At 35.8% G+C, this 26,682-nt stretch overlaps 1 protein-coding gene across 1 annotated transcript in view; it reads right to left on the bottom strand.

The window, feature by feature from the left end:
- ITGBL1 (integrin subunit beta like 1) overlaps positions 1–26,682 on the bottom strand; it is a 132,785-nt gene that overhangs the window by 66,286 nt on the left and 39,817 nt on the right. The window contains exons 3-6 of the mRNA XM_063392379.1: positions 11,531–11,677; positions 8,545–8,667; positions 5,334–5,474; positions 2,451–2,591 (exon numbers count right to left, since the gene is read on the bottom strand). Coding sequence (XP_063248449.1) covers positions 2,451–2,591; positions 5,334–5,474; positions 8,545–8,667; positions 11,531–11,677 — 552 coding nt within the window. The remainder of the gene's footprint in view (positions 1–2,450; positions 2,592–5,333; positions 5,475–8,544; positions 8,668–11,530; positions 11,678–26,682) is intronic.

Raw genomic sequence — 26,682 nt, 5'->3', positions numbered from 1 at the left:
GAAATGTGTGAACATATGAATTTTCTTGTGTAAGCATGTTTTCTTTCTGTGTCAAATCATGAAAACTAGTATCTCTTTAAATGAAGATAATCACTTTAATGTTGAGAAGACTTCTGAAAGACAACAATTCAGTAACATTCTGAGTAGTATTTCAGGTGTTAAAAGAAGGTATCCAGTTGTCAATATGATGTACTGTGAAATAACAGTCATCTCAAGCCATATTAAGGCATCAATATGAAGCTTCTGGAGGGAGCTGCCCTTGTGAGAAGTTAAATCCTCACATCAGGGCTGTCAAGTCCTGTCATTTGTATTTTATTAAATAAACATAGAATTTCATTCAGTCACAGTAAAACTCTCTACATGAAAGAGGATTTCCTATAATTTCTCCATGCTACTCAGGACAAAGTGGTTTTCCTGTCTCTACCTATTAGGTAGACAGAACAAGACAAGAAAATTATGTATCATCTCTGTTTGATGAAGGTTTTAAGAGACATGGATTATTTTCCCAAATCTAACGAGTCACTTGTGGTTTCATCCCAAATCCATCTACAAATAATTGTGAGAAACTAAATGTGAGAAATAAATCTAATTTAGGAATGTATATTTGGATGGCCAGCTCAGACTAAATAAGGCTTTTCTAAAACATAATGGAAAGGGAATGAAAAAAAAAATTAAGTCCCAAATTTTTTGATGAGTGGATGGAAAAATAAAACTACTTCAGCTTGAGTTTTGGTCATATCAAGCAAGCCAGATGAGTCCCTCCTTTTATAGCTAACTTTTCCTCATTTACAGTTATTTCTGTGTAACGAAGAACAATGTACCAGTCCTTAATCCAATGTCAAATGGTAATATCTTCCCCCAAGCTCCTTTGTAACTGTCTGTACTTTCTTATCCTCCTGTCTCACAACCATTACCATCCTGGGCAGCAGCAGTGACGAAGGCAGTAATGTCCAGCAAAGGGTAGTTCGAGCATGACTCTTTCAGTTTTACCGGCTTAGATGTAGATGCCACAGGTTTGTTTTAATCTAATTAATTAATCTAAAACTCTTGTGTTCACCCTCAACTACAGAACTCACCTTGTTGATTTGTAGCTTTGTATTCCTTAGTTGATGCTGATAACTTTGATCAGTCCCTGAGTGCTAAAAACTCTGACAGAATTACAGTGATAGATTCAAAAATTGACAACAAAGTCAATCTTCCTGCTGCTCTCATGACTGCACACAGTTCTACATCGTTCCAGTTCATTCATTAAATAAACCTATACAATCTCTGCAAGTGGTTGAACAGTAACTAGTAAATTAAGTCACTGAACGTTTTCAGAAAAGCCTTTTTTCCTCTCTCGTTTTATTAGTTAGTGACTATTCTAAACTTATTTTACAAAAAAAAAAACAAACAAAAAAAAAACAGTAGAGAAACTTCACGTTTTAAAAAGGCAAAGAAAAGGCTCAAAATTTTATATATCATGCTGGTTTCAGCTTTCTTTCTCTATTAAAGACAACTCCTATGATCTTTCTATGGGACATCTCTCACTCTAGGAATAGGAGGAAAATACACCACATCAATACTGTCCTTGATGTGACTGCATTCTTCTACAGGATGCGTTCAAGATGACAACCTCCAATCTGTACATTCCCTTTGAAATCACATTAATTTCCTTTGCAGAGTTCCTGTGTGTACAAATTCAATGCTTTGTATTGAACAAAGTCCTACTCTCCTGCCTAGTATTAGCATCTTTATTAGTATCCGTGCAAAATTACATGCAAGGCCTCTCTCAGAATCTCAGCTTCTGTTAGCTGATATGTGGAGCATCTAAACAAGAAACCATGAGTGGATGGATGGATGTTAACTGTTTTGAATATAATGCCCTGAAGTAGAAGAAAAAGGAAGATGGATGTGTCTGAGATGTACAGTCTGGGCTACAGCTACAGATGTGCAGCTGGACCACTCTCATATTTTTCAAGTATTGATGCTCTACTTGTTCTCATATCAATTTTTATTCTCAGGGGACTGCTTTTTTGACTCATTTATTTACTCTTCCTTGAATTTCTTCTTCTTATCATCTCCCTGTCATATAAAATGAAATAACAAACACAGTCTGATCTAATGAACTTTCAAATTCCAATTTCCCCAAGAAAAGACATATCTATACTTGAAATTTTCAACCATTATCCAATTCATGTTAGGTTATGCTGAACACAAGAGTATAAGAAAGTGAAATAGGCACCTAAAAGAATCTAATATTTACAGGATTTTGTTAAATAGCCTGGAAAAAATACAGAATTATGTGTTTTAATTTAAAAAGCCCACTCCAAACCCCCTGCACTCCTCCAAGCTTGGTGTATTTTAATATAGGAAAATGAGAAATGGAGCACTAGAGAAGAGAAAGATCAGACCAGTTGGAAGGTTTTTCATAAAACCCCACATAAATCCCCTTTATATAGAAATCTTACCAGAACAGAAGTCATCAGAATATCTATCATACACTGCTTTGCAGTTTCTTTCATCACACTCACAAGTATCTCCATGAATATCTCCCCAGTCACCAGTTGGGTCCACATCATGGCATGTACATTCCCCACATACACATGTGCCTAAAAATAAAAAAATAAAAAAAAATTTAAAAAATTTAAAAAATTAAAAAAAGGACACAGAGATAGAAGATTAACTGTGCAATTTAGAGCAATAGCACTTTGATTACAGGAATTTACACTTGTGAATTTTCAGCTCTCACAGAAATGCAGTTTCAAAGCTGTAAGTGACAATCATAACCGAGTGCTCATCTTCCATGATTTGAAACCTCGGCTTATTTAGTAGCAACACTTTACACAAACAAATTGGCTTCCTGTTCATGTTTCTTTTTGCTGTTGAGCCTTGCTATGAGTCAACAAAAAAATAGCTCACAGAACAGTTGTACGTCTTTGACATCAACAGTAATTTGCCCTGTCAGTAATGACAATAAAAATCAATTCTGTTTAAATTAATTGGGCTTGGGCACAGGGGATAATTAATGGTTGTTAAAACATAAACATTTAAACTACAAGAGAATCCAAACTAACACAGCTGAAAATGTCTAGGAAGTCATTCTAGGAGGTAACCTAAGAAGAACAGCAGCACAGATCTACATGAAAAGATACTTCTCCACTTTTCCCAAGTCAATATTCAGGGCCACACCCTGTTGCCTAAAATAAGAAGAAATTTGAATATGACAGAAAACAGATTTCTGTATCTTACTAATATGCAGAGAGTATGCACCCTTTTATTTAGCAATATCTGAACAGAAACGCCCAACCAAACAAAAAAGGTATTTTCCTTATTCAGAAATACAAACATGCTTCAGGGCAACACACTCACTCCTTTTTTTGAGATGCTAACAGGCTCGTAGAAGCAGCCTGACCTTACTGATGCATGCAGTTCATTTCTTGCAGAGTGGCTTCACCTTCTGCTATTCTGCCAACAGCTTTGTCATCTTATTTAGGTTACTCTAAACAATATAATGCATTTGAGGACAACAGGACAGGATGACTAAATAGTACACATAGATATGGGCACATGCTCTAATAAAAGGAGAAGGTCTACACAATCCAGCATGCATGACATGAACAGGAAGAGCTACAGCCCTGTGTAATGCTAAAAACCTTGAGACAGCCCTCAAGAAATTTTTTATATTTCCACAATAGTGAAAGTGACATTACTGAAGAAGAAAAAAACCCATCCAATCAACCAACCAACCAACCAACAAACAAAAAGAGGAAATGCCTCTGGAGAGTGATTAATCCTCCCAGAAACAACTTCAAAGTTAATTTAGATCAGCTGTCCTGGATGTCAAAATGCAGAACATGCTCTCACCAAAGTTTAAAAATCTAAATTTTCACATGTGATCTAAACTGGTTGACAAGATAGTGCAGGGGAAAAAATAAGAACAATTTATCCATCTTAGCACTGATGAGGGTGGGCAGCAAGGTTAGCCTCAATATTTGATTTTTAGAGGGCTCAAGACTGACAAGATGAACTGTATTTATATCACAAGATGTATAACTACAGAAAACTGGTTAAGTAGGCCTAAATGGAGCAGAAATACTTTGTTGGAAAGCAATTTCATGTTGTCAGAAGCCTACAAAATTCTTATGAAGATAAAATCACAAATACATGAAAGGCTAAAGGCATGGAAGTATCACACAGATGTACCTTTGCATTGGAGGTTGCAGCTATTCAGAATATCAGCTCTACTATTCACACAATTTCTCCTATTGCAATGGCAAGAAATGATCGCACATTAAAATTTCAAATTTGATTAAAAGCTTGCTTTGATGAGAAATTCTTTGCCAAGAAATTACTTTCTCAGTTCAAAGAAAGCATCTGATATGAAGACACTTTGATATCTATTATTTCCAGAACTACAAGAAAATTTTATGCTGAAGTCCTGACACTCAATGAGCCTATATGATGTCTGTATTTGAGCCAAACTTTCAATTTCCTCCTAATTATGAGAAGAGAGTTTTCTAAATGCTCTCAGGATGATTAGATGTTCACAATACAGCAGGTTTTGTCAGTAGAGATGTTTTTTAAGATAGGAATCTATGTATCAAGGATTCTTGCTGATGTACTACTATAATTAATCTGGACTATTGCCAGAAAACCACCCTATTTCGTTTAACTCCTTGTTCAATGCAGCCAAACACAGCATCTAGTGAAAAGCAACCTTATTTGGTTTTCTTTTCTTTTCTTTTTCTCCAAATCGCAAAATTAGACAGATTTATAAGGTAAAATTCAAATTCCAAAACAGTGTGCAGATAAAACTCACATTGTTAGGAAAACTGTGTGAAGTCTACCTTTCCATCTCTATACATTCCACAGCTGTTACTGAACACTTCACAGGTGGTTTTTCAGTTGTAGTGGAAATTAAATATTTTCATTTTCCCCATTCTATTGTGGGTTCTAAGTCTTCTTTATGAGTGAATTGACATACAGTTCTGTGACCTTACAGCACCAATCCATCTAAAGTCAAAAATCTGGTAACATTTATTTTGCAAGGTAGGTCTCTTACCAAAACAGATATGTACTAAATAAAAAATTATTCTGCTTAGTCTTACTACAAAAATAAAGAATGGGAACAACTTGAGTTTGTTTAGTCAAGAAGTAGATGTGGATTTGTGAAAGTTTATACCTAAACACAGGTACCTACCCACTTGGAAGTGTATATCCAGAGCTGAAATAAGTGAGAACAAGTAGAAACTCTAATCAAACACAATCTATGTCCTACTGTAGAGAACATATAGAGTAAAATAAAAACCAACTATATAAATATGTGTAGAAGGTCCATGCAAATGACACACCTCTGTTGCTGCAGATTTTGCCATCTGGAGATGTGCATCTTTTCTTGATCTCCCAGGGGGTGATGTCACACTGGAATTCACATTTATCTCCATGCCAACCAGCCTCACAGTAACAGTTTCCACAGTAACACTTTCCATGGCCTGAAGCCAAAACAAATTTTGTACAGTGAGAAAGAAGGAAGTTTTTAAAAGGCATTAACAATTTAACTGTTTTGATCTTTTCTTTTAAAAACTTTTACTGCTAGATTCAGAATAGAAACAATGTTTTAGACCATGTGTGAATACATAAAATCAGACAAAGGATATCTGAGCTATACTTTAAGCCTCTATTTTAAAACTAAAGCACTTTTTTTTTTTTTTTTTTTTTTTTTTTTTTTTTAATTTATAAGTAAATTTTGAGCACTGTAATAGTTAAAATTTAAGCAGAGCTTTACACATCAAGGTAGGACACATACTTGGCATGTCTAAGAACACCTTGTGCGTTCTTGACTCCTCAGTTGCAATAAAGACATCTTGATTTATTACACACCAGCTATGTTATATATTGCTTCCCTTCTTCTTCCCCTCTGTCAAGAAGACTTTAGAACATGACTAAACCAGTTCATTAAAGAGAATTCTTTTCAAAATTAATCTTTCAGATGTTCAGTTATCAAAACATACATATCCCAAAAAAGATGGTTGCATCATCCAAGTCTGGGTGAAACCAGCTCCAGAACATTTTCATCTGCTAAGGTTTGTGTATCATGTGCTTCACGGCACAAAGCTTTTAAATTAAGTAGTTGCAATTCTTAATAATCTTAGAGCCAAAAGTTAATTCTTTAATAGAAGGATCAAGTTAGGCTCTTGTTCTTTCTTCCTTTGAGCTTAGTAGATCTGTCCTCCTCTATCAAAATCTGGTGAATTTATATTCTTAATTATCAAGACTGCAAATTGTTGAATACAATTTTTCCTGGTTTTGCAACTACACATGGAATTTTCATTATATTTGGTTAAATGTCAAAAAACAATTAATTTAATTGGGTAATCAAACAAACACAAAAATAATTATAAAAAGTTGATAATGAACAGTAGCAAAAAATAAAAAGAAAAATGTTAAAGAAGTATAAAAATTTGATGTAGAGGTAATTTTCACAGATTAAAATATCAATGCTTCATTCTTCACTCACACTTTTATACTCCTGAAATAAATATGAATTAAATGATAAAAGTTGCATCTTGCTCTTGGTAGGAGAAAAAAATCACTCCCTTAGAGTAAAAAGCCTTCTTAAAAAAAAAAAAAAATCAGGACCAGAATTTCATTTGCTAGAAGATAGGATACTTTTTCAAAAATAAACTGCAACTTTACTCTAAAGTGTATGTAACCTCAAATAAAAAGTGATAGCCAACTGACTGATAAAACGCTAACTGAAGGTGGAAAAGCTTAACACATTTTGTGACTTCACCCTACCTAGGAACTGCTTTCCTTAAAAAAATGCAGTGCCCTTGTACAAATATTAAAATGTATGTCATCTATATCTCAACATGACATTGATTGTTTTTCCAGGATAAAATCCCAGCTTAAAGTTGAGGAAAAATTATGCCTTTGACCTTCAGTTCATGTGCTGTCATATGCATTTTTTGTGCATAAGGCCTGCTTCAATATATGATTTATATGATTTTGTATTGTTGAGGTTTGTTAAAAAAAATCGTAAGTTGTGTGCATAAACTTTTCAGCTTACAATAACCCAACCAAGTCAAGCAAACCATTAGGTTATAACTTATACTTTATTTTAGAAGACTCCAAAACTTCCATGAGGTGTCATGGCTTTTATACTGTCAATCATCGACTTTAAAGACTTGAATCCACAATCTTTGTCCCTTTATATCAGCATACTTTGAATTTTCCATACATATAAGACTGGTTTTATACAGAGGTGCACTTGGTCTTTTGGGGAATATGGGATGAGTGGATGAGACAACAGGAAATAAAAGCTAAGAAAAAGCTAACGATATAAACCAGCAGCAAAACAAGTGTGAGGGAAAAAAAAAAACCAAAAAACAAAACAACAAAACCAGACAAAAACAGCAGTAGGAGAATTTACTGGAGCCAAATGAATGGCAATTTTTTATTGTACTTGGTACCACGTGGAATGGTTAGAGGCAAACATAAATGGAATAACTGGCAGTTAACTGTTGCCCTCCACTCATTTTAATTCAGGTGATTACTGGAAATATACTCTGCTCCTGAATCTGGACTTCAGAGGACCATTCTGCATACCCTCATTTAAAATCCCTACTTAATCCTAGCATTTAAAAACAAAAAAAAGTTCTTTTTGCGTTCAAAGGCACTTAAATAAACGGAACTTATTTTGCTGCCTGTGTAAGGAAAAGATAGAGAAAGCTATTTTACACAGGTACTCTCTTAATTCATACACACACACAGGAAGCACTACCACCAGATAGGAATAGCCTGGGAGCATACTGGAACACTCTTGTGGGCACATGGACATGATCTGCACGTGTGGAGCTTGAACAATGTTTGCAGCACCTTCCAGCTCAAGGACAAGCCTCCTTTGCAAATAGGCAAGATTTATAATGTCATAAATGGTGTGTGTTGCACAATATTTAACTGCCAGGTTCCTGCCTTATAATGACATGAAAGAACAGTTTGAATTTCGGTTGCTTTTCTATCTATCAGCAGAATTCATTCCATCTTATTTTCTGGCCTTTCCTATTGCAGATGAAATTTTTCCTTATTCATTCATTCGTCTTCTTATCTTCCTGCTTCTGAGTTATCGTCCTACATTTATTCCTGATATTTTTAATTATTACTTCCTTGACAAAATCCTAATAATCTATTTTCTGGTTTTGTTTCTTTTTTCATATGTTGTCCATTCTACTTTCATCTGTGCCACAAAGCATTCACATTCTTCATATGTATTGCTGAAGACAGACACATTAAGCCATGAATTACTCTAGTGAATTATCTTGTACAATCCTCTTTGCAGTTCTTCTGAAAAGAGGAGAATGTCACAAGATTTATTGGTTCTTTAACCTTATGCTTAGCTCATTTTTGCATCTGAAATTTGCACTTACAATTTGCAGTGTGAAGTCTTGGAAATAGAGTTACTTTTATTTTAAGTCATACATTCAGTATTTTGCAGAACCATGCAATTAAATATCAGCCTGTATCAATCTTCACCACTCCTCTTGTGCTCACTAAGATACATACCTGTACAAATCTCTCCTGTTTCATCATCAATGCACTCTCTGTCATCACATTCACAAAATTTGCCATATACCAGTCCATTCCCTTCTGAGTTTGCACATTTGCACCTGCCACACTGACATGTGCCTGTAAACATTTAAGAGACATTACTTAATAACTGCAGATTAAACAAAGAGTTTCATTAGTCTGTCAGAGATGGTACATACTCTGAGAAGGTTGAAATATAAAGATCATCCACAGAAATAAAGACACACCCAGAAATTATCCATGTCAACAAGATGCCTGATCTTATCTGTACAGAGATATAGCGTTTAAATGCTTTGGAAGTGTAAAGCTGTTTTTTCATTGCATAAACCACGAAAACAAACAAACAAACAAACAAAAATCCCAACCAAAACACTACCACCACCAAAACTTTCTGATATAATGAGAAGCCAGAGCACTCAGGCAATGCAAAGGATGCAAATGGATTTCTAAACAGATCTCTCTTCTATCACTGCCCATCAGGTCACATATTTGCCCCTTGGTGTTTTGAGGAGCGTTGCTGCTCAGCTCAGGGGCTGCCTCCCTCCATGACCTGCCCTCTTGAATAGGAAAATTTTGTTTTATTGTTCCCTGGGAAAGAAGAATCCCCTCTTTTCCCTCAGAGGGCCTATCTGACCTGAGGTCAAAAATGTATGCATGAGTTCTACAGTCAAAAAAAATCACAAATACATTAAAATGACATTAGAAACAAAAGTATTACTATATAAATAATATATAAGAAACTACTACAAGAACCTTTTCCCTACCTCTGTCCTTACCTTTATTAAAATTGAAAGGGTGGGAATTTTATGCAATATCACATTACTGGGGCCTTGTGGTCAGTGGTCTCAAACAAGTTGTTTCAATAGTCAATGGCATCACTATGCCAGCAAGCACAAATTTTTTTAAAAATTCACTTCACCACATTCACACTCCTCACATGACATCCATATGTATTTTTGAAAACACAGTTATTGGCATTAGAGAAGTTCTCCAAAATAGAAGTTTTAGGCTGATGTTACACAAGATTGCAGAAACCAGTTGATGTTTTTACTCTTACAAATTGTACCCTTACAAGCACAGCACGTCTTTTAATAAATATCATGTTAATTGAAAGAACAGAAGTATTGAGCTCTGCAACAGATATGGCCAGTCTAAAACAGTAAATTTTAAAACTGTTTGCAAGAGCTAATATAGTAAGATAATAATAATAACAATAATAATACAACTGATAATATAACATAAGTAACCTACAGAACCAGAATTATTTGCTACAATTACTTGATAAACAAATACAAATACAATTTTTGAGAAAACTGTCATGATTACAGATAATTCCTCAACAGGAAAGAAGATAAAACAGAAAATTGATTCCTATACCGGGTATCTAAAAAGGCCAGAGAGAAGGTGTATCATAAAGATGTTCATTCCTTTAATTGTCAAAAGAGAAAATTGCTCACATAGAGAACCTCAGTTTAGGTAGGATGCTCTAGTTGATCTGACAAATGATGAGAAACAAAGTCAGAAAAGTGAAATTTTAGGTGGATCTTGATTGGTTACTGAAAAAAATTACAATAAATTATTATGTGTGACAACAGAGCATTGTTTTTGTAACAGCACATGTCATCCCTTCCTATCTTTTATTGGCAATTAAAAAACAGAGCCCAAACGCCAACAACAAAGCAGATCAAAAGGCAATCCCACCAAGATAAAATACATCTTATCAAAGTTACTCCAAACTCCCTAGTCAGTCTCATTGGAATTCCTGTCCTGTTTAGTATCAGTAAAAGCAAAACCATTTATTCTTCTCATGATTCCACAAACACTTCCCCTTTAGCTACTTGGAGTGGTTGTTTTGTTCATTTTCCTGTGAAGACTGGGGCCACTTCTAACCAAGGAAAGAAAGAGGTTATTTTTTAAGAACTCTGGCTAAGTACAATGAACTATACTTATTTTTGAAAGTCGGTTTCTCATTTAGCTATCTCTCATGCCCCTCTCCATAGAAAGTTTCATACATCCACTGTTATAAATTAAGTGTATCATTTACTCATACGCTGCATACTAATGGTTTTACATGAAACTGGTTCTTATCCTGTACCAGCTTCTCTCTAACAAGTCCCACAAATACTTGGAATTCTTTGATCATGTCCGCCACTAACTTGTGAGAAATTTACTTGCATGAAAATTTGTGGATTACAACAGAAATTAAGGACCAGCAAGAGTGAGCAGACTTGGGGTCCTTGAAACATCCTTTTGCTTGGAGGTCAATGCGGCAGAAAAACAAGAGGGCAATTTCTGGCCTCAAAATTTTATTGGTAGAAAATGCCCTTTAAAATGATACCGTTCTTCAATGAAGTCTGAGAAAAGCCATTTGGTTTTCTTTTCTTTTTTTTTTTTTTTTTTTTTTTTTTTAGGAAAAGACATTCTATTTAAGTTAGGATTGTTATAAAACTAAACAATTCTAGAAGAGAGTGTTATCATAACAGAACAGTGAAGATGGAAATGCTCCTTTAAAAGATTCAGCACATCTTCCACAACTGATTTTAATAATCATAGGTACAGTTCAAAAGTGTCTCAAAAAGCTGCACAGCTATAAATGTCAGGGGAAAATATTTGAAAATGCCATTTCTGCATTCTGTAAACACAAATACCTGATAGAAATTACATCATTTCCCGTGTTAATGCCATCACCACAACATTCTGGTAAGGAAAATAAATGACAGTTGCAGTTTTATCAACTCAAAATATCTATGGATAAACCAGAATACTAAAGTAGGTGTTCCTAATTAGTATACATTATATGCACAGAAATAAGCCTAAAGGAGAATTAAACATTTTAATATACCTACAGTTACATCTCAGTCTCTTGAAACATACTCTACCAAACTACTAGTTAGAAATGACAATGATTCTCAAGATAACACTGGGAGAGAGCTAAGGTATCAAAAGCAATAAGACATCTTACCTGCACCAGAACAGATGACATCTTGAGAATTCTTGCACATTTCATTGCTTTTCTTCCGTGTAAGGTTGCAAGTAGTTGGATACTGACAAGCTTCACCGTACCAGCCCTCATCACATTTGCACTTCCCACAATCACACTTTCCATGGCCTAGCAAAGGAAGGAAACAGTATGTCAAACCCTTTTCTCTTTTTCATTCAGTAGTGGTATTTTTTTATCCATTTTTAAAATAGATTCCATTAATTACATTTTATATGAACATGACTAACAGATTAACTTAACAGAGTTCATATGCAATTAAAAACAGAAGGGAGACAGCCAGCACATGGCTCCACCAAGGGCAAGGCCTGCTTGAGCAACTTGTGCCCTTCTATGGTGGAGTGGCTACATCAGAGGGCAAGGGAAGAGCTACAGATGTAATTTGTCTGAACTTCTGTGGAGTATTTGACACTGTCCCCCACAGCATCCTCCTCTAAACTGGAGAGAGATGGATTTGATGGGTGAACTGTTAGGTGCATAAGCACTTGGCTGAGTGGTCACATCGAGAGGCCGGCAGTCAGCTGCTCAGAGCCCTGGAGGACCCCACTGCGGTGGAGTCCCTCAGGGCTCTGTACTGGGAACAGTGTTATTTAATATCTTCTTAATTGCACAGACAAAGGAATGGAGAGCACCCTCAGCAAATTTGGAGATGTTGCCAAGCTGAGTGGTGCAGTTGTCACACCTGAAGGATGTGATGCCATCCAGAGGGACATGGACAGGCCTAAGAAGAAGGTCCCTTCTTCTCATGTGGATTAGCAAGACCAAGTGCAAGGTGCTGCACCTGGGCTGGAGCAATCCCCAGTAGCAACACAGGCTGGGAGATGAACAGAGCCAGAGCAGCCCTGCCCAGAAGGACTTGGGGGGGCTGGTGGATGAGAGGCTGGACAGTTTTCACTATTTATGTTGCATACTAAGTATAATTTTTCACACTAACTTCCAGGTGCACATTTTTATCACTTCATTCTTTAGCATTCCTATACAATTTTAGGTAGCAAATGTGAAAACAATTGCATCTCCTTTAAATCAGAGCATTAAATTTTAAAATAAATATCTTTTGAATGTATATCTGATTTACAGAATATTCCCTTCCTATAATTGCATCTTAAAAACAGAATCTAATTGCAGTCTATTTTAAATGCATCTGTTCCTGTGGTTAGAGTCAACTGCCTGATAAATACAAGCCCAGTCTGCTATCAGTAAGAAGGAATTTAAATAACTATTGTAAATTACAATTTTAATTAGAAAAAGTTGTATGCTTTGTTCTCAAGAAAACTTTGCTTGCCTTCTAATATGGTCCTAAGACAAGACAGTTCAATGGCTGCAAAAAACATAAACCAAAAACATAAGAGAACATTTTAGTTCTTATTTTAATACATGAGTTGCCACCTTAAAAAATGCTGAATAACTGTCCATTGATAAAGGACAAGAAAAAGAAAAAAAAGGATATAAAATACAGAATAAAAACCTACTCTAGTGACTAATCTGCTACTCTGACAGACAACAGTATAAGCCATTCCAGAAAGTGGTGGCAAATCCTACAGTAGCTTACAAAAAAAGTAAAAAAAACATAACAGCTTTCCTTCCTTTGAAGGATTACTTGTCACTGTGACTTTACATTCTCTGCGTTAGGTAGAGACTGTTAGATTTAACAGTTTGATGTCTGCTGGTGAAGAAAAGATATTCTAATAAAAGTAGGACTCATTTTCCCTTTCCCATGTCTGAATGACAGAGTAAAGCAGAAGCCACTCAATCTCAGTTAATACCAATGGTCCAGCAGCACCAGCCTCTCTCAGTTAGATGTGCACTAATTTAACACGATACATGAAGGAAGTAAATAATTTCACTTAAAATGCAACATAGTTTGCTTAAAGAAAATTAATAAAATACTTTCATGAAAGTGGTTATACAGAGCAGTTTCCAGGATTTATTTAACAAGAAAACACACATACAAAAAAAGAAATTAATTAAATTTTGAGAAGTAATGAAAGATCATTTGCATACAACTGAAAGAAACTGTAAAGAATCTAATTAATATGAATTCGTAACATTGCACACATGATTTTCATGACCATCCCTTAAAATATATTAAGTTTGCTATTTGGATTTTTTCCTCTAATTGTAAAGGAATGGCAATATTCTGCCCAAAAATCTGCGTGAGAGGACTATATTGAAGTGTAGAAGACCATAACTGCTCACAATAGCTTGCATACCTCACTGCATCTTCCCTGTCTCATGGATGTTGCAATTGATCTGCAAGTCAGTTTGAGACAGGAATCCCCTTCTTGCTTATCTCCCAAACCATGTGTACCAAAATTATTGCCTCCCTCATGAAAAAGACAATGATGTGATGTGATGTGATGTGATTAACCAAATATGTGATAAACTGTAAGAAAATCAGAGAAAGCACAGAAGTTTTCTTACTGGGTTTAGATTTCCTTCAGAAAGGTTTTTGTAGGATCCCATTTGTGGTGTATAAATTTCTGTATTATTTAGAAAGAACATAATGTTATTAAATAGTATAAGGAGTAACTAGAATTATGAAAGCTATGAGGTGAGATTGCAACTTCCTATAAAATGAATTTTAGCAATAAAGTGTAGACCCAGGTATTTGAGGATGTGGCACAGAACATGAGAAAAGTGAAGTATAAGACCTCACCAAATAATTGTTCAAGAAAGCTGTATCTCAAATGATGACACATTCATTCCATTTTTTAAAAAATAACTGTAACACAAATAAATGCTAAACACAAATAAATCAGAACTTCGCTAGAAAAAAATCTACAAAAACCCAGAAAACAAGGAAATAAGGAAGACTCAAGAAAATGCAGTAAGTAATTCCTTTAAGAAAAAAAAAAAAACTAGCTGAGGACTGAAAAACTTGCAGCTTCAAACAGGGGGAGAAACCTTTTATAACAAAGGGCTCAATTTCTAACTAGATGAGCAGTCACCTCCGAGAGTATATCTGGATTATGCAGAAAGCTTGTAGGGTGGAACATAAAATTAATATGCTGGGAAAACTGTCAGATGTCAGAAAATATATGAAGAAAGTGAGAACAGAAAATGTTAGTCAGGGTCAGATCTTGTAAAAATATGAGTACTAAAATGTACTTTCATCATCCAAGTAAGAAGAAAACAGGAAAAAGAGTGGCTTCACCAAGCAGCAAAAAATACTTAAGATTGAAGACATTTACAGGCAGTCCAAAACAAAATTAATTTGGGGATGCTGACTACTAGTAGCAAATGCAGTGTGGCTAATGACACTCGCTCTGGAAATGAAAATTACTCATCTAAGATGAGGGGAAAACAAAGACATAAAAATATTTTTAAGGAAGTGTCTAGACCAAGAGGGCAAGACCCCATAACCTCCATTTGAGAATACTTAAAATACTTGTACATGAAAGGGCAGTTCAGCAACAAAGACTTTTAATGAATCTATCAGGCTGGCAATCAAATGTCTGAAAAATAAAACCTAGCTTTTATTTCTTTTAATCAAAAGAAGTGTACATGATCCAGACAACATAAAAAACAAGCGCCTATGACCTCATGAGCTGTTCCAGGATTTGAAATAAACTATGAAACACTGCATAGCTAGAGACACTGAAATAATGAAAATGGAATATAAAGAATAACAGCTTTACCCCAAAACAGACTATCATTATGCCAAAATAACCTGGCATATATTTTTATGAGATTATTAATTTTGTAAGAAAAGGAACATAGGAAATCCATGTGATAGGATCATATATGTTGGATACAATGACACCAATGAAAAAGAAAAAATATTCTGTACAAAAATGCTCCAGAAATGCAAAAGAATCACAAACATAGTTTAAAGGAAGGAAACAACATTAGGACAAAAAGGCACATTACTAGAATAGAAGAACATGTCTGGCTATGTTTCAAATGATGTTTTTGGAACTGTATGTTTTACTGATACTGATAAAGAAGTTCAAATAACAGAAAGAACATTTGGCAATAACAAACCTGTAAATTCTCACTGGAGAGGTGAGGATGAAAAAACATACAAAAATAACTGGACTGACAACCTGAAGGACGGTAGTAGTAAAAGTGGATTGAGACTGGAAATACCAGCACAGGATTACACACTAGGGGCAAGGAAATGATGTCACAGGCTAGCACCGGCCCAGCTGGAAAACACAAGAAGAATGTGACTGCATGCTGACATCAGCTCTGGAAACATGGTGTGACTAAGCCTTTAGCTGACAAGCGTCTGAGATGCACCAATTGAAGATAAATCACTAGGGACAGGAGTGAGAAATCTGCATTTGAAACTATACACACAATGTATGGGACATGGTCCTGAGCCCAGTTTATCCTTGAAGACTGTCATTAGGTCTCTAAACCTAGGAAGACTGAGTCAAGTTATCCAGGGAAAACATTTGTAGAATTTTAGCCACTTGCAAGGTTAAAATTGGTTGGGAATTAAAACATCCGAGCAGGAAGATGGTAATTTAAACCACAAGCGTTTGGCTCTGATCACATAATTTTGTGTTTAGACACCTGACCTCAACCTAAGTGTCTTCTAAAAATATTTTTCTACTATTTGCATGCCTACAGGTCCAAGTCAACAGTAAAATCTCTGACAAAAAGTTCTGAATCCATATCTGTATTGCATGTATTCAGGACATCGATTTGGAAGCCTGCTTTTGCTGAGCTCTGTGTGTAATCCATCATGAGAGACAGACACTTCTGCAGTGTGACTCAGGTCCTGTGTGGGCTGAACAGTCCTCAGAGGTTGTCTGTCTTTTTTCACTAAACTGCTGGGAAGCTGAGACTTTGGAGTTTGATGCATCACTAGATAGGTTTGCATGCAAACACAGATCATTCATTTATTGCTTCACTTAGCTGTACAATATTCAATGTCAGGGTTTAAATATTCTGACATTTTGAATAAAGGAGCTTGATGTCAGGTTAGTTATTGGTTGAAAACAACGGGTTTATTATATAAACAATTATATTAAATAATTATTGGATGGACCAGAAACTAAGTTTGAACATTGCTTTCATTATTATGTGTCTACAGAAATTGCAGCATTCAGCAGTGCTATTGGGTTTTTTTGTGCATCTTACTGGAAAAGATTCTCTTCACCTTTGTACCAGTTTTCTTTATTTTTTTTTTTATTACACCCTAATGTTCACTGGGACTGAAATCTGCTACATCCTTGTGCTTAAACTTTCCATAGGCTATGACATCAGTCAAAACAAACGACTTAGTTTGTCACCTCCCATGCTTTTGCTAAGGGTATGTGTGAATGTATGCATTTTTATCTGCCATGACTATCTTTTCTACAGAGCAGTGATGGGGCACAAAAATGTAGACTCCTTAACAGAAAACAAAAATAATATAATACTGATCTTGATGTTAAGATCTTGAATTGAAAGACAGGTGACTGGGTTAAACTCTTGCATCTTTTATTTTCTGGATAACCTCTAGCACATGAAAACACCACCAGGAGTCCAAGTGATGAGCTAAAAATCTCTTCTTTATAAAGCAAATATCGATAATTGACTTTTTCATAGAAATTTTGGTAAGGATAAATTTCATGGTACTTAAGGGCTTTCAGATGTTACATATGAGTAGAGGTGGCTAGTTTAAAAACAAACAAGCAGCCCAATGAGGCAACATGCTACCTTTGAAATCACAGTCACCATTTTCCACAGCAAGATGAATAGAGTCCTATATTCCTGACAGGAATAGTCTCCCTTTCTGGAAGGAACTGTGAAACTATGGTCATATGGTTATTAAACTGCCAAAGCTTTTAAATAAATTCTTGGTTCATTAAGTAAACACAACTGGAAATACTGCCTTTGGAATAATACCTATTTATGTTCTTCTGCCACATCAGTTACAACAAAGTGACCCTCAAGTCAAAAGATTTGTCTTATTTGAGCACAAAGATCCAGGCTGTTTGGCCAGACGCTAAAATACACTCAGATGTCCTTGCAGTCACATGTTTTTGATAACTAAAGCCCAATTATTCTATGTAAGAACACAATTGATGGCAGTTCTCATTTTAAATTTGTAATGGAATCAATTTTCTACAGGCAGGTGAGATGCTTATGCTAAGATAAGGATTTCTCTCTCAAGCATGAAGTCAGTCATCAGAAGAAAATCAGCAGCTGGCATGATAATTGGGCACATTACTATGCAATTTTAGCAACCCCTGAGTGATTTCTGAAGTGATTTTTAAATCTAAAAAAGCCAATTCATTGAACAGGTAAAGAAATATGAAGAATTTGTTGTTATGGATTGCAAATTCCAATTGGGATATTAGATAGGAAGGACAATTCACTTGTAAGAGTTGAAAATTTTGGAAAAAAAATTAAAACATTTTTCTGGACTTTCATACTAGACCAATACAGTGAAGATGCTTTTAATATTTCTTTCCAACTGGATGACTTTCTTTCCAGCAGTTAGTGAAATAGATTGTGCTAGTTTAGCTATGTAAATGTAACGCTAGTGAAAACACCTCAGATTACACTCATAGGATTTTCAAAATGGACTATTCTATTTAGCTGCATTTGAGAGTCTCAATAACTGAGCCTTGAACTCAGAAGAAGCATTTCTCTGAATCTATTTTTTTAGAATTGTTAGAATTGAAGGGTTGGGTTTTTTTTGGTTTTTTTTTTTGGGGGGGGAGCGTGCAGGGAATAAGAAGTTTGTATTATTACTTTTTTTCTCTATCTCTGTATGTTTAATGAATCTATTTTTAGGTCTGGGGTCTTGGTTGTCTATGTTGCACCACCTCCAATGAAGGCCAGGTGTTCTCAACCTTTGCAGTATGCCCTAGGGATTCTGCCCCTGCTGAAAGGAAGTTCAGCAGTGCTGGGGTTTTCACAAGAATACTGCTTCCTCCTTCACATCACAACTTGTTACTCTTCCTGTGCTGACAGGATGAGGTTAAACTATGGATTGACCAAGGGGAATGGCTGGAATTTAGAAACAGTGCTCAAAAAAGACAGGGGAAAATTTCAAGGGAAAAGCTGCCTAATGATAATAGAACATTTCAAGCCAGTTTTGACACTGAAGCTCCTTTATCAACAAGACATAGTCCTGATAAGAATTTAATCAGAGATTTTAAAAGCAATACAGTAGGCCCAGAGATCTTTAAGGATGAAAAGAAATTTAACCTTATTTATTTCCCAAAAGGCTATTAAAAATGAAAAGAATACCCACTACATTGGAACTTTGATGCTCTCACATTAAACTAATTTATCCACCTTTATTTAGGGTGTCCAGACCTCGAAGTATGCCAGAGTAAGAGACAAAACCAAAAGCACTGAGCTGTGGGGAGCCTGAGTGACTGAGTAACTCTGACAGGAGCACATGAGCACAGTTTTCCTCTCAGCGCTCTGTAGTGATTGGATTCCCCAAGCACATTAAAGTTGATCTGAAATGGATTTTCAGAGTTAAAATGGAAACTGGTGACAAATCATCTCAATCTAGTTATTCCTGGAAGCACTTTAACAATGAAAACATCATAAATGTTGTTCAATCATACTCCAACAGAGCTATGAGTAAACCTAAACAAATGACTGTAGATTCTTCCTAAGGAAAAGCAAAAAAAATTCCTCTTGCACTTGTGCCATGTGTTGCAAGTATGGCTTAGAACAATGTTTTAGTAAACAAATATCAAATAGTGTTATAAAATAAAAAAATCCATCAGAACATACATTAAGATATAGAAAAATTACCAGATAGGTGTGAGGGCACGACTACTGATGGTATTTAATTTTCAGGCTATAAGTCAACTAGACACGGTGGCTATTTCTGTTATACATAGTCTAAAGTATTAGTTACAGTGATAACATCTTTGTTTCATGTTGACTTGTGTCAATGTGAATTCAGAAGTTTATACATCTTCTAATGATCTCCCAATACAAGTTGTGCAAATAAGCTGATTTAAAAGTTGCTAAATTTGGACATAAAAAGTCATAGCATTTGCAGAAGACTATTTTAAGAAAACACTTAAAATTTGCATCAACATCATACGTGGCATGTATTAGATAAACACACTAATAAGAATCTATGGATCAGATCAAACAATATCTTAAAATTGGTATCTTTGGAAATTAAAATAGACTAGAAAATTAAATTGAAATGAAAAAAAAAAAAAAAGTTGCCCCCTGAAGTTATGAATACTCTCCACTACCGAGACTACAGTTATCTTTCTCTACCCAGAGAGGTCATCATGAATGATTTCACTTGGAATTTAAAACTATACTTACTGACAATTGTAATTCCACTGACAAGATTAGAAAGTAAATTAAAGTAATGCTTATAAAAGATTTTTATTGCATGCACTGGTCATAGTAGTGGGGATTTTTAATGTATTCTACTCTAATCCTATATTTCAGAATTTTAGAACAGCATTTTCTGAAAGAGACCAGGAAGGACTTTCACTCTTTTACATGCTCTATTGCTCCATATAAATTTTTGAACTTTTGCCTCTCAAATATCTGTCTCAGCAAGAAACAGGTATAGGTGAGATTGTCTCCTGTGCTTTTCTCTGCACACAACTCTTTGTGTCAGGTTATATAATTGTGTAGCCCTTTCTATGTCTCCATCCTGCTTCTGCTTCAATGCCTAACAAGTTATTAGAAACTCATGTTTTCAGCAAACAAATGCAAAACCAGTGTAATGTGTAGTAATTCTTTTTAACATCAAAGATGTCCAGACGACATAAAACAAATGGTTTTGGAAGTTGATTTCTTGGAAAATTCTAAAATAAGTTTTTTATAATTGTTAAAAAAAAATGAGCAAGAGATAGAAGTTTTCCAAACATTTCTACTCCAATTTCATTTTTTCCAGTTGCAACACATGGCAGGGGTAATACACAGTTTTAGCACTCTTAGGTTCTGGATGGTGATCTCAGACCAAATGGACTTTCACATTTCTTATTACCTTGGGTCTTTTACTTGAAGTGTATATAAAAGTCACAGTTGTATTTGTAACAAAAAAACCCACCCTTTGTGTTTTATTACCACATGTGTACCTAGCATTAAAAACTTTGTGGCTATATGTACATACGTGTACCTCGAGAATCAAAGACAACACACATTTTTCCTCTACCTGCAGAAACAGGGTCCAAAATACAAGAAAGAATAAATTATACTGCTGATCAGTGACATCTCTTTTACTGCTCTTGGCTATGGATTCAAATTCCCTGTAAAGTGAACTGACTCAATTTTAATAAAAATCAACTGGATATTTTGAACGATCAAAATGAAGGAAAGCAACACTCAGCTGAATCAGCTCCAGTTTGTTACCCTGGAGGTGGCACAAGTTGATATCATTTTAAATGTGACTCACGCTGTTTAGACAGATGATATAAATATCTCAGGGAGACAGAGATAAATTAGTTTTATCCATCAAAACAGTCTAGAGTCAAGGTTTCCATTAATAATTCAATTTTTCTGTGAAAGATTTCCTTCTTATTTTTAACCAAATGGTTTATCTTTTTTTTTTTTAAGCTCAAAAATAATCAACTTTTAAGTAAGATCTTTAAATAGGCAAAGTATTCTTCAGCTTGACTAGAAGACTGGTATTCCATATGTTACTTTCCCAGTGTAGACTTTTGCACAAAATTATACCTGAGAGATGAACAATTCCTTTCTATGGGATAACTTTCAGAGAAGTTACCCCTTGTGGGATAGGAGAGAGAGTTGGAAAGGTAAAAGTGAGAAAACTCATGGGTTGAGATAAAGACTGTTTAATAGGTAAAGTAAAAGCTGTGCACACAAACAAGGCAAAATAAGGAATTCATTCATCACTTTCCATTGGCAGGCAGGTGTTCAGCCATCCTCAGGGAAGCTGGCATCACACATGATGGTGATTTGGGAAGAGAAATGCCATCACTCTGAACATCCCTCCTTCTTCTCCAAGGTTTATATGCTGAGCATGATGCCATATGGGATATACCTGTGGTCAGCTGGAATCCACTGTCCTGGCTGGGTCCCATCCCAGCTCCTTGTGCACCCCCAGCCTGCTCCCTGATGGGGTGAGAGGCAGAAAAGGCCTTGACTCTGTGCAAGCACTGCTCAGCACCAGCTGAAACATCCCTGTGTTGTTGACGCTGTTTGCAGCACAGATACAAAACACAGCCACATACCAAGTACTGTAAGGAAAATCATCCACAAAGAAGCCAGGACAGCCCCATTTCCTGAGTCTACTAGTTTGGTGTGCGCTCCAGGCTGACTAACAAACATTGTCCCAGATACCTTTCACTGGCTCCTTCCATGGTCCGTGGCTGCACATTACCTCTTGGGCTCTGTAAGTCTAAAAGTGATGAACCAAACCTGACTGAAGGAGAACTTCTGGCTCACTGTGAGATTAAAAATATCACTATCCCCGTATGAAAAACTGACTGCTGCAGGATTTTTACTAAAAATAAAAATTAAAAGAAATAAATTAAAAATAAATAAACAAACAAACAAATAAATAAATAAATAAATAAAGGCTACACCGGCTGAGCTCAGATTAGCTGTATAACATTTAATTTGCTACATATGAAATAAGTGGCCACCTGTGTGGCCTTGATTAGAAGTCCTTCTGATGCTGCAAAAGTCAGGGAGATGTAACTTTATCTGCTCTATTCCTTTTTTCCTTCTTGTGTTATCTCCAATAAAAGATACCAATAAAAGGTATTTTAAACGTTACATGATGGAGTGTGAGAGCTTTCATTACTAGGATTAACAAAAACACTAATGAAATCTAATGAAATCCCAGGCATTCTTCCATTTCTGGTTATCTGCTGGCCAACAAAGTCCACGTTCAACATGCCAGTTACAGAAATACTACATGGAACGAGCCAGCTGGGTAAGACAGCTCCAAAGAGTACAAAAAATGGGTCAAATACTATAGACAGCATGGTAAACCTAGTGGCCAAAGGGTCAAAATTACAAGCCTGGCACAATCCTGAGCTGCACACAGGAGAACCTACAGCTAATTGAAGCCAATGCACTGAACAAGGCCTGTTGGATGGCCATATAGCCACCACTGAGTCAGAAGCTACAACCTTTATGCTCTATCTCCTTTGCATTGTGAGCTGGAGGGCAGAAAAGGGGACACACCCTCACAAAACAACTGCAAGCCCCCTACAATGACTACACCTAAAATAAAATTATCAGCATCATAAAAGTTATTCAGTAATTGTACTTAAGAAATAACTGACTGGTGATCCAAAGACTTCAATTTTCAAACCCAGGATCTCCTAGATGATGTGCTTTCTTATCTGAAATAATTATATTAAATGCTATCTCTTAAAGATGGATTAGTAGTATTTGTTATCAAAGTTGTATATGCTTTACAAAACAATTCATCTATATTTCATGATAAATATAATTAGTTATTGAAATGGATAATTTTATTTAACTGTGTTAAAGTGGTGTTTTTACATATGTAGGAAATTAAGGGATTGCACATTCTTCCTATAGCTCAAGATCATAAATATAATTAACCACATCCTTTAGAATTGTGTCTGGTAGGAAATCTGGCCCCTTTCTCTTCAAAACAATGCAGATACACACAACACAGAAAACACAAATGGGAAACAGCAGCTTGTAACAGATTTAAATTAAATACCACTTAGTAATCCCAAAATTGAGTCACTAATGTCTCCAAAACTTTTCCTAGCATATGGGGAAAACTCATTACAAAAATGAGAAGTGTATAAAACTGGAGTATTCAAGCTTCCACTAACATTTAAAAACAAACTGAGCATTGCACATAGCTTGAAAAGACCATTAGTGGAGGAAAAAACCACGGGTGCCTCAAAGTCTCGTTTTAGAAAGTTTTGAAAATATCTGACACATATAAGGGCTATACCTCAACATTTCGATGAAGATCATGGATCAAAAATTAAATACAATTCTGAGTGTATAAATGCTGCACCTGCATTTATCTATTGCCAGATGTTAAACAAATGCTTCTCAGTATTTGTTTTGGATATTCTCTTCCCCCACTGTACTGCTAGGTATTAGGTTTTTCTTCCCTTGTGTTTTGAATACTAATCATCTCTCAACATTGTCTAAATTTTTTCCCTATGCTTTTAGAAAAGATAAATATTTGTGAAGTTTTAACCTGTTCAGAGATTGTGGTGCTTTCCTTATCAGCTTTAAGAAGAATCTGAAGTTCAGCAAAATAAAGATGGATCTTGTTTCCCAGAACATGCCTCAGGTTGACAGTTTTTCTACAGTCCAGCCAAGCCTCCTGCAGCACCTGTTGTTATCACATTCTTCAAAGTACAGACTTACCAATTTAACAAGTTGTGCACTGGCTTCTCAGTGAAATTAAAATAGACTTCACTTTCCAAAACATGGTATATGGTATTTGGGAGATTTAATTCCTGGGCTGACAGAGGCTAAAATATATTGCAATTGTAGTGTCTTCAAGAAAAGATCAGGTCTGGATCAGCAGCATTCTCACTTCTGAAAATATTCTTCATCAAATGACTTGATTCTATCAGAAGGAAGGCTCAGCAAGTGGAATAATAGGAGGATTGGTGAAGAAATCAGTCATTCAAAATAGGATTCTTTAAGAATTCATTGCACTTCCTTTTCAAATAGGAAGACTGCCAGAGAGAAGGAGGTGGTGGGGAAGAAAAAAAGTTTATTCTTTTCCAGATGGGTTACAGAATCATAGAATCATAGAATCACAGAATATTCTGAGTTGAAAGGGAATGACAAGAATCATCCAAGTCCAGCTCCTGGCCCTGCACAGGAGCACCACAAGAGTCACACCATGTGCCTGAGAGCACTGTCCAAACACTTCTTGGACTCTGTCAGGCTGGTGCTGTGACCACTGCTCTGGGAGCCTGTCCCAGTGCCCAACCACCCTCATACCCCCCTGCCCACAGCTTCTTACCACATCCTTCAGGTCCTGTCACTTGTCAATACAGAGATCAGAACCTGCCTTTCCCCACCCTGAGGAAGCTGTAACTGCAGTGAGGTCTCCCTTCAGTCTCCTCCAGGCTGAAGAAACCAAATTACCTCAGCTGCTCCCTCAGGTAGTACTGATTTCCCTCAGGCCCTTCTTTGGACACTTTTTAATAGCTTTAAATCAATTATTTAAAGTAATATAATCATATAAAAGAGAAATACATAGATAGACAGACAGATAAACAGATAGATAGTTAGACAGACAGATAATTTTTGAGACAATTATGAAAGCACTACAGCCAGTGGCTCCAACAAGCAGCTTGGTTTGATTTAGAGCTTATGCCTGGAAAAAAGAAGTCTTTACCAGAATATTAAGTATTCTTGCTTTTAGACCTCTAGACATTGCCCAGATAATGGGATCATTTTCAGAAAACTCATGTATTTTGTGAAATATATATTAGAACTGATTTCTTCAATTGCCTTTTTGAAAACTTTACATCCAGTTCATGGCAACTCACAGTTCTGCACAGCACAGTCTGAAAAACAATGTAGGCATATTAGCAAGATAAATAGGTTACTAACTTAAGTGCCTTGGGTACTCCACCATAACTGGGTGGGTGAATGTGCTCAGAGCTTTCTGTAAAAGGTCAGAAAACCTAGGAAGAGGCTTTTGCAGAGTAGGAGCTATTATATTACTTGTTCTTTGCATCGAATTACTTAAAGAGCAACACGAACAAACCCCCTTGCCCAGAGAAACAGAGAGAAAATAGCTGACAGGTGGGACTAGAACTCCAACTGTGATAGTATGCACAGATTACCATCCTTTTAGACAAAGAGTAATTAGCACAGTATTATACATTTTTAAAATACCAGAGACTGCAATTCATGGCAAACTGAAATTAACTCTATGTTTATTTCTTGGTTCAAAACAAAACAGGGAAATCTCAGTTAAAAGAACATAATGGATAGGAGGTGAACAGACTGTTTTATTTGCTTTTAAAACATTGTTTCAGATTCTTAGTGTAAAAAGATTATTTCTAGGTGTGGGTGGTATAATTGAGCTTCTCAGTCTCTTTATGTTGTTATTCTCCTCAATGCACATTTAACTGGAGTGCTAATACGTAATGAATTTAGGGAAAAAATCCAAAAAATTGAATGACATTTTTCATTACTTACAAAGTTTGAAGCACGTGTAAAATATATCCCGAAGTTCTGAAGTAATTTCAGGTGAAGTCCTGAATTCTGTTAATTTCAGATATTTATATAGTTCTATTACCATATTGTCTTAGCATATCACAGTCAATTATTAGGTATTTGTGTGGCCATTTACATTCAAAATGTCCAGAAACCGTGGTGAAAGAAATTGCACAGGTTTTATAGATATGGAATAAAAAATACTGGAAGACATGTAAAACAAGTGAGTTTAGCTAACGTTCCCAGGATATTCAAGATGAGCCAGCCCCTGTCTTTACACTCAGAACACAGAAGTCAGTGGGCTTGTTCCTACACTTTGCACTGTGCAGCTCCTTCTTAGTGAGCAGGTAGCCAGGAAGGAGTGGGAGGGAACATACAGAATGAGTACTGTAAGCAGGGAAGGATACAGAAAGACACTGGCCTGATGAAGTCAGTGGCAAAATTCACATTGATTTTCTCATGTCTGGTTTCAATCTCCAGTTTAATCACTCTTGCTCATGACAGAGGTGTCCTCTCATCTAATGAAACCATCAGAAGATCTTCAAAAGCTCAATCACAGCAGCAAGAAAGGAAGGTTGTTCTAACAAAGGATGCTAGGTACCTTTTGATAACAAATCTCTCACATGCACATACAAAAGGGCACATTTTCTGTCAGCTTTCAAAAGATAAAATTCCTAAGAACTTTGGTTGCAGTCAAAGAAAAAAGGAAGAGAAAAAAACCCTCCAAAATTACAGATTCAGTAAACAAGACTCTCATCGTTCTTCTGAGTTGAAGAGTACGAACATTTTAAAGGACACAATAGAAAAAAAAAAAGGAACCAAACAGTTAAAGAAGTTTCACCAACTGTTTCACCAATCAAAACCAAGCTGTTTTGATAATAGAAGAGTACTTTTCTTTTTGTTCCCTAGGACTTCTACATTTTTAAAACATTTTGAGGAAGAAGGTGGGAGTGAAAGGTCTAGAAACTCTAAAAGGAACAAGTATGGACAGTTCAGAAATCAAGGATAAAAACAAGCTACTT

Source organism: Prinia subflava, chromosome 3 (genome assembly GCF_021018805.1).
Source record: "Prinia subflava isolate CZ2003 ecotype Zambia chromosome 3, Cam_Psub_1.2, whole genome shotgun sequence".
NCBI lineage: Eukaryota > Metazoa > Chordata > Aves > Passeriformes > Cisticolidae > Prinia > Prinia subflava.
This window is presented reverse-complemented; position numbering and strand designations above follow the sequence as displayed.